Raw genomic sequence first — 15,215 nt, forward strand, 5'->3', positions numbered from 1 at the left:
TGCATAACATTAAAAGACAAATCATACCATTATTCTCAAATGACCCAGGCATCGCTGGGTCCCCAAGCTAGTCAGACCTAAAAAGCAACTTCAGCCGTGGCAACTTATAATAATAATAATAATAATAATAATAATAATAATAATAATAAACTTTATTTATACCCCGCTACCATCTCCCCAACGGGGAGCATCATCACCACGTGGCCTTGGAGCTTTCCCCTTGGACACCACAGACCTCAGGAGAAGAAGAAATGTGAACAAATACCTTTATTTAGGAAAACATACAAAGTTAGCCCTAAACCTCTCCGGTTTGGCCTCAATGAACTCCAAGAAAGAAATGAAATATCATAAGCCCAAACCGTGGGTCCTCCTCCCTCTGTTCCGTGGCACAGAAGTCTATGTGGCAAAAATAAAATCTCAGTCTGTTCGGCAAACGAGAGGAAATGTCTCGCGTCTCCTTTTTTGCCCGCGGACGAGAACTCAAGGAACAGGAACAAAACGCCTCAGAACTGCAAAACAACGAGGAACCAGAGAGGACCGTGTGCTGCTGCTTCTTCTTCGGTCCTCAACGCTGACCTTCGCAGGAAGGAAAATGGGGCTGAACAATCTTCCCAAAGGGCACTGGCCACACTCACTCCACCGTCCTCCGTTAATCGATGCCGAGCTTCCTCATGGTCCGCCAGCGGTCCTTGATCTTCACCGGGGACCGGTCCGTGAAGGGGTAGCTGAGGAAGATGGCCTTCCACTTGCACTTGCCCTTCCCAAACTTCTTCACTCCCTCCCGGATCCACTGCGACTCCTCGTTCGTCCATTTCTGCCGGAAAAGGAAAAGAGAGGAGAGGAGGAGAGGCTTCCGTGAGTTGGGTTCTATAGCTGTGTGGAAGGGCCTTGAGTCTACACTGCCATATAATCCAGTGCAAATTAGATAATCTGTGGAACAGGCCGAGGCCTAAGTCTGCCTGTCCCCTGGGCTGAGTTGGTTGCTAGGAGACCAAGTGGGCGGAGCTTAGCCTTCTAACTGACAGCAATTGGATAAAAACAATTCTTCCTCTCCCTCTAATTAGGACTTTATTTTTCTTTTCTTTTTGTTGTACAAACGTAGAGGCATGGATGAGGGGTTGTGCTGCCAAGTTTAGTGTTTCTGGGACGTGTAGTTTTGTTGTTTTGTCCTAGGCCAAAACGTCACTACCCTTCTATATATATATACTAGCTGTGCCCAGCCATGCGTTGCTGTGGCAAAGTGGTGGTGGTATTGGTTAAAAGTTGATGTGGAATTTTTATTTGATGTTATTTGTATTTTTTTAAATTAATTTTATTGTAACTTATCTTTTTATTTATTATATTTTATTATTTTGTTGTATTATTTTTAGTTATATTGTTATAGTATTTTATTGTATTAATTTTTTTAGTGTTTTTAATTATTTTTATTGTATTATTTGTATTTATTTTATTTTTTATTCTTTTATTAACACTGGGCTGAGTGGGTTGCTAGGAGACCAAGTGGGCAGAGCTTAGCCTTCTAAGTGGCAGCAATTGGATAAAAACAATTATTGCTCTCCCTCTAAGTAGGACTTTATTTTTCTTTTCTTTTTGTTGTATCAACCTAGAGGCGTGGATGATGGGTTGTGTTGTCAAATTTCGAGGTTGGGGGGCCTGTAGTTTTGTTGTTTTGTGGGTCGCCGCGATGCCATCACTCATTTATATATATATAGATATACAGATTAACATTTCTGGATTGTTGTTTGCATTTCTAAAAAAATTAAGCCGCTGTGGGTCCCACGAGATATATATTAAAAAAAAGCAGGAAAAAATTAAGTTTTATTATTGTTCTTATTTTTATTAGGTCCAATTGAGAAAAGACAGGGAGAGTCCTGTTATTATTATTAATAATAATTATTAATAGTTATTATTATTATATTAATAAATATAATAAGTCATTATTATTAATGAATAAGCAACATTAATAACAGTAACAACTACGACTTGGAATTCTGTAACGATAACATTTAATAAATATGCCAAGTTTCTGTTGGGCCTCCCAGGGCGAAAAGCCTTACCTTCTTCTTGCTGGTGCCGGAAGCGTTGCCGTTGGCGCTGCTCCCGCCTTTCGGCCCTGAAAGAGAAGCCTGTCAATCAATCAATCATGCTTTGGGCATGAAGAAAGGGGCCGTGCCAAACCACGTGACCCAGCAGCCCTGGCGGCTGCTCTCTTGCGCCCCGAGCCCCCCTGGACCCCTGGACAGTTGACCGGCCATTGCCCTTGCGGTGGCTTCGCGGGGAGCCCACTCACCCGAGTCCACGGAGAGCTGCTCTTCCTCACGCCTGACCTCCTTCTCTCCCTCCTCTTCATTTGACCTGGACGCAGACAAAAAAAGATTCAAAGTCAGGGTGGATTACAATGAACACATACATGGCAAACATTCAATGCCAACAGACAAACAACATACAGTATAGACAGACACAGAGGCATTTTTAACATTTTCCCGGCTTCACGATTCCGGCCACAGGGGGAGCTGTTGCTTCACCATTCACTAGTCCCCCTGCTTCCTGATTATTATTATTATTATTATTATTATTATTATTATTATTACTGTAGAGTCTCATCACACAGTCCTAGACACTTGGGAAGTGTTCGACTTGTAATTTTGTGATACGAAATCCAGCCTATCTATCTTGTTTGCTGGGTCATAATATAATAATAATAATAATAATAATAATAATAATAATAATAATAATAAATCACACAGTCCTAGACACTTGGGAAGTGTTCGACTTGTGATTTTGTGATACGAAATCCAGCATATAGATCTTGTTTGCTGTGTCATAATAAAATAATAATAATAATAATAATAATAATAATAATAATAATAATAATAATAATAATAATAATAAATCACACAGTCCTAGACACTTGGGAAGTGTTCGACTTGTGATTTTGTGATACGAAATCCAGCATATAGATCTTGTTTGCTGTGTCATAATAAAATAATAATAATAATAATAATAATAATAATAATAATAATAAATCACACAGTCCTAGACACTTGGGAAGTGTTCGACTTGGGATTTTGTGATACGAAATCCAGCCTATCTATTTTGTTTGCTGTGTCATAATAATAATAATAATAATAATAATAATAATAAAACTTTATACCCCGTCTCCATCTCCCCGCAGGGACTTGGGCCGGCTTACAATGTTACAAAAGAACAACACAGATACATTAACACAATATGGTAATAAAAACAAAGTTAAAACAAAAGTTAATACAACAGTAATAGTATCAAACAGCCACCAATATAATTCAGTCAAATTCATAGGTAGGGGGGACTGTAGCAGCAATATAAATATAAAAATATAATCATTAGATTAAAATACCCAAATAAGAGGGACCTAGCAGAATTCCGAATAGAGTTATAGTGAGGTCTCTTCCAACTATGATTCTATGATTCTCTCATTGACTACAAAAATGTGTTGGATAATCCAGAACGTTGGATAAGTGAGACTCTACTGTAATAATAATAATAATAATAATAATAATAATAATAATTATTATTATTATTATTATTATTATTATTATTTTATTTTTATACCCCGCCTCCATCTCCCAGGGAGACTCAGGGCGGCTTCCAGATATAAAACAAGCACACAATGGTATCAAATACAGAAAAACACACAATAAAATTAAAAAGCATAAAATAAAATCACAATCATTATAAAACACAGGTTAAAACACAACGATGAACTGAGCAAAGTGCATTGAGTGAAACTTGTAAACATGAAGGAAGCTTAGGTGCGATATCACCTTAAACTGGGGTGATGGGTCGCGAGGCCACCTTTTTGACACGTCTCTCTCCCACATGACGTGACTCCACCAGACCACTGAATGTGGGGGCAGATAAAAAAAAAAAACCAGGACCCCTGACAACGCAAAGGCCAAAGACCCAACCGGCCACCGCCAGCCACCTACCTGGGAGGGGGCCTGGCATCTTCCCCGGGGGGTCCCTTCTGCTGCTGCCGGTCTTCTTCCGCCGGAAGGGCCACTGACGCAAGCTGCTGCTGGGCCGCCATGCGCTTGTCAGTCGCATCCGTCGCAGTGGGGTTTTCCTTCCCCATCAGGAAAGTGCTGAGAGTGACAGGGCGTTGGCCTGGCCTTGAGGGGGGCAGGGTCCCAGGGGGTGCCTCCCGGAGCCCCGGAGCCCCCTCCTCCTCCTCCTCTTCTTCTTCCTCTTCCTTCCTCTGGCGCTTGGCTCCGTCAGACGCCGGCCTCTGGGTCACCTGGGGACAAGTTATAATAATAATAATATAATCTATATATATAAAAGAGTGATGGCATCACGGCGACCCACAAAACAACAAAACTACAGGCCCCCCAACCTCGAAATTTGACAACACAACCCATCATCCACGCCTCTAGGTTGATACAACAAAAAGAAAAGAAAAATAAAGTCCTACTTAGAGGGAGAGGAATAATTGTTTTTATCCAATTGCTGCCAGTTAGAAGGCTAAGCTTCTCCAACTTGGTCTCCTAGCAACCCAATAATAAATAATAAAAAACACTAAAAAAAATTAAAAACACTAAAAGATTAATACAATAAAATACTATAATAACAAAAAATAACTAAAAATAATACAAGAAAATAATAAAATATAATAAATAAAAAAATAACTTACAACAAAATTAATTTAAAAATACAAATAACGTCAAATAAAAATTACACAACAATTTTTAACCAATGCCACCACCACTTTGCCACAGCAACGCGTGGCCGGGCACAGCTAGTAATAATAATAAAACTTTATTTATATACCGCCCTATCTCCCGGATGGGACTCAGGGCGGTTTACAGTCATAAAAGCAACACAAACATTACATAACAACATAATACGCATTATTAAACAAAGTGAAATAATACAATTATAACAATAAATCACACTTACATGACCAGATCAAGGGGACGGGAACCATAAACCCAACATATTAAAATGTATCATTTTAGGCTGGGGAAGTCTTGTGCAATGTATTCAGGCTCAGAAATCGGCAGTAGTCCAATGTAATTACTCAAAAACCTACCGACACCACCAGGTCTTCAGTTCTTTACGGAAATTGGATAATGTAGGGGATGGCCTGACCTCTTTTGGCAGGGCATTCCAGAGCCGGGATGGGGGCCACTGCGGAGGAGGCTCGTTCCCTCGTCCCCACCAGCCGCACTTGAGACGTGGTGGGAGCGCGAGAAGAGCCTCCCCGGAAGATCTCAAGGTCCGCACTGGCTCATTACAGGGAGCGGTCAACCCCCTATTCAAGCAGATCCACCGGCTGCCGATTATATTCCGGGCCCAATTCAAGGTGCAGGTTATCTATATCTATCTATATAAAAGAGTGATGGCATCAGGGCAGCGGACAAAACAACAAAACTACAGGCCCCCCAACCTCGAAATTTGACAACACAACCCATCCTCCACAGCTCTAGGTTGATACAACAAAAAGAAAAATAAAGTCCTAATTACAGGGAGAGGAATAATTGAATTTTTAACCCAATCACCCCATGTGATTATTGGTTTTATTGGTTTCTTGTCTTGTTTTTATTGTTCTATTTGGGCTTGGCCCCATGTAAGCCGCCCCGAGTCCCTTTGGGGAGATGGGGCGGGGTAGAAGAAAAAAATTATTATTATTATTATTATTATTATTATTATTATGGAATTCACTGCCCATTGAGATTAGGTGAGCTCCCACTCTATTAGCTTTTTAAAAAGATTTAAAAACATGGCTCTTCCGTTGTGCTTTTGGAGAGTAACTGCTATTTATTCCTTTTCTTGCTCCCCTCCAACATCTTTCCTCTAGACGCTTCCACTTTCGTATGTCCCTGCTCCCTGTGGTTTTTATTCCTTTATCTCTCTCACCCCGAGTTTTTTATCTTTGTATTCATGTGGCCTGCCCCTCTTTTTACTGTTTCTTTGACTTGTGCTGTAATGTATATTATTACTTATTGTATTGTTTAATTGCTCTATGATATGTTGTTTTTATATGCTGTTTATATTGTATTGTTCTGGGCATGGCCCCATGTAAGCCGCCCCGAGTCCCCGCTGGGGAGATGGTGGCGGGGTATAAATAAAGTTTTATTATTATTTTATTATGACACAGCAAACAAGATAGATATGCTGGATTTCGTATCACAAAATCACAAGTCGGACACTTCCCAAGTGTCTAGGACTGTGTGATGTATTATTATTATTATTATTATTATTATTATTATTATTATTATTATTATTATTATTATTGTATGACACAGCAAACAAGATAGACATGCTGGATTTCGTATCACAAAATCACAAGTCGGACACTTCCCAAGTGTCTAGGACTGTGTGATGTATTATTATTATTATTATTATTATTATTATTATTATTATTATGATTTTATTATGACACAGCAAACAAGATAGATATGCTGGATTTCGTTTCACAAAATCACAAGTCGAACACTTCCCAAGTGTCTAGGACTGTGTGATGTATTTTCGGATGATGCGTGCAGATCCCAGCAGGGTGGCCTTTTGCAGTTGGCAGATTGTAATTTTGTCAATGTCTATTGTTTCCAAATGCCGGCTGAGATCTTTTGGCACGGCACCCAGTGTGCCCATCACCAACGGACCACCTGCACTGGTTTCTGCCAGAGTCTTTGAAGTTCAATCTTGAGGTCGTGAGAGTGGCTGAGTTTTTCCTGTTGTTTTTCACCTGGGATGGCGACATCAATTATCCAAACCTTTCTCTTTTCCACAACTGTGATGTCTGGTGTGTTGTGTTCCAGAACTTTGTCAGTCTGGATTCGGAAGTCCCACAGTATCTTTGCGTGCTCATTTTCCAATACTTTTCCAGGTTTGTGATCCCACCAGTTCTTTGCTGCTGGGAGGTGGTACTTGAGGCATAAGTTCCAATGAATCACTTGGGCCACAGAGTTGTGCCTCTGTTTGTAGTCTGTGCGATTTTCTTACAGCAGCTGAGGATATGATCCATGGTTTCGTCGGTTTTCTTGTACAGTCTGCATTATTATTATTATTATTATTATTATTATTATTATTGTTGTCACAGGGCACTACTCCCTGCAAGTTTCGGGGGGGGAGGGGTTGCCCACCCGCTGATGCCAAAGTGAGGAGGCCCAGTGGGCTGGGGAGGGGGAGGCGGTGAGTGGGCAGCCGGCAGGCGTCTTGGCGAGCCAGGCAGCTGGCCACTCGTGTCCATGCCGCGGGGTCTGGGTCGAGGCCCTTGTGACTTGTCTTCTCCCCTTTCTTCCCTCCTTTCATCCCCACTTTCTCCCCTTCCTTCCTTTATTTATTTGCTACACTTATATCCTGCTCTTCTCACCCCGAAAGGGACTCAGAGCAGCTTACAAATCCAATTTACATACAATATATTATTAGGACAGCACGATATATGCATTAAACTACCATATTTTACTATTTATTATTTATTTATTTGTTTATTTGCTACACTTATATCCCGCTCTTCTCACCCCAAAAGGGACTCAGAGCAGCTTACAAATCCAATTTACATACAATATATTACTAGCATAGCACAATATAAGCATTAAATTACTATATTGTACTATATCATTATATGGTAATATTATTAGTAATATTGCATTTAATATATAATATATAATTAATATTCTAAAGAACCTGCTCCTGGTAGATGCTTTATGATACCTTTAATGCCAAATCCACCAGACTTTATAAACAGCATTGTTAATATGTTTCACTGTTGAACTTCTGTAACAATGAGAATAATATTTACGCTCTCTGCCAAGGCGCCTGTGGCTGACCGGTGGGAGAGGACGGAGCCTCCCGCCATTGCGCTTACCGCTTGAGCCGCCCCTGCCTGAGTCTCCTGGGGGCTGATGGGCAGGGAGATGAGCCCCGGGAGGGCGGCATCCGTGGAGGTCTCACGGGTGCCCTCCCGCCGGCCCGGTCCCTCTTCCGAAGCCTCGGTGGGAGTTTCCGGGCAGCCACAGAGCCACAGCCGACTCCAGCGGCGGGTGAAGTATTTGTGCGGCGGCGTCGTGGGCGGCGTGAGGTCCTCCGTGGGGTCCTCCTTCCTCTTCTTCCCCTTCCGCTCGGGAGGCCGGAAGCCCGGATCCCCCTGGACAAGGGTCAAGGGTCAGCATGTCAGGTTCGAATACTGGGAGCGGAGTGAGCACCCACTGTAAGCCCCAGCTTCTGCCAACCTAGCAGTTTGAAAACATGTCAATGTGTGAGTAGATCAATAGGTGCCGCTCCTCTGGGCGGGGAGGTAACATTGCCGCTCCATGCTCTTTGGTTTAGAAATGGAGATGAGCACCAACGCCCAGAGTCACGGGACGGGACGGGACTCCACGTCAGGAGAAACCTCGACCTCAGCCTCCTGCATTGAGGTCCCCACTTTCCACCTGAACTTGCTCTCAACAGGGTGTCCCAAAAAAGGTGTGCACACCTACACACCGATGCCTTAATTGAGGTCTGTTCCAAGCCTCCCTCCCTCCCTCCGCTCTGGTCCCAGGACTCTGCCTGCCTCAGTACCTCCTCCTGCGGGGCGCCTCCATGCAACAACAACAACGAGGACGATGACGGTCGCTCTCCAGCTCCCACGGCGGTGGCGACAGACATCCCTCCGGCACTCCTTCCTTCGGCCATCAATACTATTCTCAATCCTGTAATATATTAATATTTTAGTATTATTTTCAATATGGAATATCGTTATAATATATAATAATTTTGTACTATTACTGAATTGTATTTCTAATTTTGTTTTGACGCCCATTCAACAAGATCTCCAAGTTTATTTCCATTTTTATTAGAATTTATCATGTTTCAACAATATTCTTCCTCGTTTCCTGAGACAGGGAGTTCCTGGCCCCATGTAAGCCGCCCTGAGTCCCCTTGGGCCAATAGGAGCAGTACCTATTGATCTACTCACATTTGAATGTTCCCGAATTCCTAGCGCCACTGGGGCCTCTTATGTGCATATTTAGAAATATTGAGATTTAGAAATATACCTATATTATACCTATTATATATATAAGTGAGTCTCTACTGTACATCATGATACTATTAATATTGCATGTATATAAGTATATTATTTTATATATTATTATATATTATTATAAAATTATTTTATATTTTATAGTACAGTAGAGTCTCGCTTATCCAACATTCTGGATTATCCAACGCATTTTTGTAGTCAATGTTTTCGATACATCGTGATATTTTGGTGCTAAATTCGTTAATACAATAATTACTACATAGTATTACTGTGTAATGAGCTACTTTTTCTGTCAAATTTGTTGTCTAACATGATGTTTTGGTGCTTCATTTGTAAAATCATAACCTAATTTGATGTTTAATAGGCTTTTCCTTAATCCCTCCTTATTATCCAACATATTCGCTTATCCAACATTCTGCCAGCCTGTTTATGTTGGATAAGTGAGACTCTACTGTATATTGCAATATTATTAGTAATATTGCATGTAATATAAATATACAATTATAATAGTGAATTATTATAATTATTATTACATTGTATTACATCATAATATTATTAATATTGCATGTATATAAGTATATTATTTTATATATTATTATATATTATTATAAAATTATTTTATATTTTATAGTATATAATATTATTTATTTATTTATTTATTGCAATATTTATATCCCTCCCTTCTCACCCAATAGGGGACTCAGGGCGGCTTACAATAAAACATATATAAAATTGTACAATACATTGTGAATCAATTAAAAAATTATTAAACTACATCAGACATTCATAAAAACATGTATAAAATACAAATGGGCACGTTCCGAGTATTTATTTATATTATTATATCTTTAAATTGATACATTTGATTTGCAAGCCCTCCGGGGTGAGAAAGAAGAGCGGGATATAAATGTAATCAATAAAATACATATAAATAAGCTAAAGGAAAGCTGGTACAAATTTTTTTTCAGGTGGGACATCACACCGGAAAAATGGGCAAAAATCAATAAGAGTAAGAATGGGGATTGGGACAAATTAACTAAATATCTCAAGGAAAAAAAGAAATTTGGAAATACAGAGGAAGAAACTGTTTAAGTGAATAATAATAATAATAATAATAATTTTATTTTTGTACCCTGCCACCATCTCCCCAGAGGGACTCCGGGCGGCTTACAGATATAAAACCAGCATACAGTATACGGTTTTACAAAAACAATAGCTGCCCAATAGCAGGAACACCCCAGCAAGCAAGAGCCCAAAAGTGGCAGCCTACTAGGGAATCTAGTATCATGCGAAATTGTTGTTGTTGTTAAAAAAAACTTTGTGTTTTTAAATGCATCACAACTTGATAGCCCTCCGTTCGCTTCTGAGATGATAAATAAATAACAGGGTTCGATTTCTTATGTATATATAAATATATATATATTCTTTTCTTACTATTTTTCTTTATTATTATTATTATTATTATTATTATTATTATTATTATTCTTTTGTGATCACATGTGACTCCCTTTTTATTGTATCACTATAACCATAAATAAAAGTTATAAAAATAAAATAAAATACAGTGTGTATATATATATATATATATATACTTACTATTTTTATTATTATTTTCTTCTTGTGATCACATGTGACTCTCCCCTTTTATTGTATCACTAAGTTATAAAAATAAAATAATGCAGTATATATATATATATATATATATATTCTTTTCTTACTATTTTTCTTTATTATTATTATTATTTTCTTCTTTTGTGATCACATGTGACTCTCCCCTTTTATTGTAACACTATAACCATAAATAACAGTTATAAAAATAAAATAAAATACAGTATATATATATATATATTCTTTTCTTACTATTTTTCTTTATTATTATTATTATTTTCTTCTTTTGTGATCACATGTGACTCTCCCCTTTTATTGTATCACTATAACCATAAATAAAAGTTATAAAAATAAAATACAGTATATATATATATATATATATATATATATATCTTTTCTTACTATTTTTATTATTATTTTTCTTTTGTGATCACATGTGACTCTCCCCTTTTATTGTATCACTATAACCATAAATAAAAGTTATAAAAATAAAATAAAATACAGTATATATATATATATATATATATATATATCTTTTCTTACTATTTTTCTTTATTATTATTATTTTTCCTTCTTTTGTGATCACATGTGACTCTCCCCTTTTATAGTATCACTATAACCATAAATAAAAGCTATAAAAAAATAAAAATAAAATACATATAAATAAATAACAAAGCCCTAAGTGGAGGCGAAACGTCAGGGGAAAGTGCTGCAAGGGCCTACGCACTCCAGGGAAGCGGGAAACTCTCCCTCGGGCCTTGGGCCGGGACCCTCGCTCGCTCGCTCGCCCGCTCTTTCCGAGGCCGGCCGGCGTCCCCGGACTCACCTTCCGAGGAACTCCGTCCAGACACGGGCCTCGCCGCGGAACCACGTGGGTCGCGCGTGGAGGCGAGCGGACAAGATGGCGGAGTGGCGGCGAGGGGGCGTGGCCTGGCGAGGCGGGAAAGCGGCGCGCGCTCCCAGAAGCCCCGGGTGAAGGGGCGGGGCCGGCTGAGTTGAGTGGCAGCTTGGCTCCTCCCACCCCGGAAGAAGGGGCGGGGCCGGCTGGGTTGAGTGGCAGCTTGGCTCCTCCCACCCGGGGCCCCCAGAGGCCAGCCCGACCCACTTCTACCAGGAAGCAGGGAAGCCGCATTCAAAGCGTCCCAGACAGATGGCCGCCCAGCCTCCGCTTCAGAGCCTCCGCCTCACTATGCAGCAGGGAGTTCCACTGGTGAAGAGCTCTTTCTCACCACGGGGAAGTTTGAATGTTTATTAATATAATATAATATAATACAACAGTTGGCAATCCGCCCCACTCTGCAGCAGGGAGTTCCACTGGTGAACAGCTTTCTCACTGCGAGTAAGTTTGTTTGTTTATCTATAATATATACCCTAATATATATTACATGTAATATTACTAATAATATTACAATATAGTGGTACTGTATAGTAATATATAATGCTTATGTTGTGCTAGGCTGATGTACATGTAATTTGTAAGCCGCCCGGAGTCCCTTTTGGTTGCAAATAAATAGATATGTAATAAACTGTTACTTCAGTGATATTTCTCTTTATTATAATGTAGTGCAAATCCTATGTAAAATCATACGACGTGTATTTTTGACATTGATATTGAAATCTGAAATATATGCAGAAAGTCTTTTCCCCGGATTCTTCCGGCACCAATAAAATGTCAAGGGTCATTGGATAAAGATGGTTTGAGCGCAAGCCAAGCGTGTCCGTGTCCGTGGTGTGTGTGGCGTGTTTCCTATCGACCCACCGCAACAACACGAGTCGGGACCACGGAAGTCAGCAGGATAAAAATCTTTATTAGCCAACGGTTCCCTTCCGGCAACGGAGCCTCGCTGGGTGAGACCCGCTCGTCATCAACCCGGGTGGCGGCTACAGAGGCCGTGTGGATGGATCTGCCCCGGGACTGGGCCAACTACGGCCCTCCCTCCCTCCTCCCTCCCTCCCTCCCTTGTGGGTGTTCTGGACTGCAACTCCCACGGCCTCAGGCCCTTTCCCTTTCCCTCTCGGCCAACGGGAGGGCCTCACGGGCTCCTGGCAGGGCCTTGGCTGGCATTCATGGGACTGGAGAGGAAGCTCAGGTGGGAGTTGCAGTCCAGAACACAGGAAGGGAGGGAGGGAGGGAGTTGGGTGAGGGTCAGCTCCAGGCCACAAATGGTGGGAAAGGAGAGAGGAAGAGAAAGAGAGGGAAGGAAGGAAGGAAGGAAGGAAGGAAGGGAGGAAGGAAGGAAGGGAGGAAGGGAGGAAGAGAAGAAGGAAGGGAGGAAAAGAGAGGGAAGGAGGAAGAGAGGAATGAAGGAAAGAAGGGAGGGAGGGAGGAAGGAAAAGAGAGAGGGAGGAAGGAAGGAAGGAAGAAGGGAAAAAGGGAGGAAGGAAGGAAGGAAGGAAGGGAGGAAAAGAGAGAGGGAATGAGGAAGAGAAGAAGGAAGGAAAGAAGGGATGGATGGAAGGAAGGAAGGGAAGAAGGAAGGGAGGAAAAGAGAGGGAATGAGGAAGAGAAGAAGGAAGGAAAGAAGGGAGGGAGGGAGGGATGGATGGAAGGAAGGAAGGGAAGAAGGGAAGAAGATAGAGAGGAAGGAAGGAAAGAAGGGAGGGAGGGAGGGAGGAAAGGACGGATGGATGGAAGGAAGGGAAGAAGGAAGGAAGGAAATGCAATGGCACACAAAAGGAGAGGAAGGGGAAAGGCTACATCACCCACCCAGGTGGGAAGGAAATGCCTGGCGGAGGAGGAAGAGGAGGAGGAGAGGGAGACCCAGAGCGGCTCCCAAGGCGCAGAGGAGCCACTTGGCCTCAGTTTCCTTCCCTTCCTTCCTTCCTTCCTTCCTTCCTTCCTTCCTCCTTCCCTCCCGCCTTCCTTCCTTCCTTCCTTCCTCCCTCCCTTGAAGCACACCTTCCCTCTCCCTGAGATTTCCGAAACGCTCCCCTTCCCAACCAGCCCTTCTCATCATTATTCCACCAACGAAGCCCACGCCAGGAGGAGGAGGAGGAGGAGGAGGAGGGAGTCCCACTCGTGGTTCCCACACCCACACCCGCCCACCCAGAGTAAGGCAAGCCTCGGAGCGCAAGAGCCTCTCCCTCTCAGACAAACTCCAACGAGGCCATGTTTACAACGTGCAAAATAGTCGTGGTTTCGTTTCCAAACAAATAACACAAATATGGAACTGCTACAAAAAAAAAGTCATACAGAATTGCCAAGGACAGACGCAGGGACTACGATTCAAACAAGAACTATAAAAAAATAAGTTTCGAGCATCACACTCTTTTCCTCTCAAATAAATACAAAATAAATAGGCTTTAAGCAGTAAAAACAATGGAATGAATGAACAAACGCAGTCGGTCAAGAGAGTGGCTTCCCCACCACTCAGTTCCGCAGCTGACTCCCTATCCCATCCTTCATGCAAAGTCTAACATCCGTCTTAAAGATCAGAAGTGAAAGGCAGCGGCCAAGGCTTGGGGGTCCCAGGGGGCACCAGCTAGGATGCATTCAAAGCCCCATGCACACAGACCTCCCCAAAATGAGCGGCTTCCCCATCACTCAGTTCTGCAGCTGACTCCCTATCCCGTCCTTCTGCAAAGTCTAACATCCGTCTTAAAGATCAGAAGCGAAAGGCAGCGGCCAAGGCTCAGGGGTCCCAGGGGGCACCGGCTAGGATGCATTCAAAGCCCCATGCACACAGACCTCCCCAAAATGAGCGGCTTCCCCATCACTCAGTTCTGCAGCTGACTCCCTATCCCGTCCTTCTGCAAAGTCTAACATCCGTCTTAAAGATCAGAAGCGAAAGGCAGCGGCCAAGGCTCAGGGGTCCCAGGGGGTGCCGGCAAAGGATGCATTCGAAGCCCCGTGCACACAGACCTCCCCAAAATGCTACATGGGGAGCAATGCCGATGCAATTGTGGGCACAAAGAGGGCTGATGATAGTAAGTGCATCTTGTTAGCAGTTTTAGAAGGACGGACCCACACACACAACTCAGTCACACCTACAACAAACACCGAAAGGCCGTCAACAAGCCTCGGGTGGGCTTTGCCCTTCGAAACCTTGGCTCTGTCTTGCTTCGATAGCGTTACATTGCTGTGTCAGGATTGCAAATCCGAGCAAAGGAATGCATGTAAACAGAAACGTGGTTTTGGCCCCACGGGGGTCGGGAGCCAAGGATTTTCACGGCTCGGCCCGAGAGAGCAGCGTAGTGTCGATGCGCATATCCGCTCCGTCCGTCCATCCGTCCGTCCACCCGGTCACCGGGACTGGACGCCCAGAGTCATCTTGAGGTTCTCGTAGACCACGTAGCTGATGCTGACGGCCGGGATGACCTTCATGAAGTTGGGGGCCAGGCCGCGGTAGAGGCCGAAGGCGCCCTCGGTCCTCAGGATGTGCTTGAAGAGGCCCGTCATGCTCACCTCCGGGGCCCCCTCGATGGACGCTGCAAGGGACGACACGGCACATATGCTAGAGTCAGGCCTGGGCAAACTGCGGCCTTCCTCCCAGGTGTTTTGGACTCCAACTCCCACCATTCCGCTAAGCGGCGGAGGGGGAAAAGGAAGGGGCCTGAGGCCAGGAATGGTGGGAGTTGGAGTCCAAAACACCTGATAGGA

The 15,215-nt window shown here is 42.7% G+C and overlaps 2 protein-coding genes across 8 annotated transcripts in view; both read right to left on the minus strand.

The window, feature by feature from the left end:
* Nucleotides 1–252: 252 nt before the first annotated feature.
* Nucleotides 253–12,265, minus strand: LOC134293224 (telomeric repeat-binding factor 2-like). 2 transcript variants are annotated; one of them, XM_062960181.1, is made up of 7 exons: nt 11,442–12,265; nt 8,545–8,675; nt 7,850–8,128; nt 3,969–4,276; nt 2,291–2,355; nt 2,058–2,113; nt 253–814 (listed from the first exon to the last, which is right to left on the minus strand). In XM_062960181.1, exons 2-7 carry the CDS (start codon nt 8,656–8,658, stop codon nt 650–652), a joined length of 987 nt encoding a protein of 328 aa, XP_062816251.1. In that variant the 5' UTR covers nt 8,659–8,675; nt 11,442–12,265; the 3' UTR covers nt 253–649. The 2 variants fall into 2 exon arrangements, with proteins under 2 accessions (XP_062816251.1, XP_062816252.1); XM_062960182.1 differs by having other exon boundaries at nt 11,343–12,265.
* Nucleotides 12,266–12,403: 138 nt separating this feature from the next.
* slc25a25 (solute carrier family 25 member 25) overlaps nt 12,404–15,215 on the minus strand; it is a 42,887-nt gene continuing 40,075 nt past the window's right edge. For all 6 annotated transcript variants that reach the window (XM_062960167.1, XM_062960166.1, XM_062960169.1 and 3 more), the window contains one exon: nt 12,404–15,043. In XM_062960167.1, coding sequence (XP_062816237.1) covers nt 14,859–15,043 — 185 coding nt within the window. In that variant the 3' untranslated portion in view covers nt 12,404–14,858. The remainder of the gene's footprint in view (nt 15,044–15,215) is intronic.

Source organism: Anolis carolinensis, unplaced genomic scaffold (genome assembly GCF_035594765.1).
Source record: "Anolis carolinensis isolate JA03-04 unplaced genomic scaffold, rAnoCar3.1.pri scaffold_7, whole genome shotgun sequence".
Classification (NCBI taxonomy): Eukaryota; Metazoa; Chordata; class Lepidosauria; order Squamata; family Dactyloidae; genus Anolis; species Anolis carolinensis.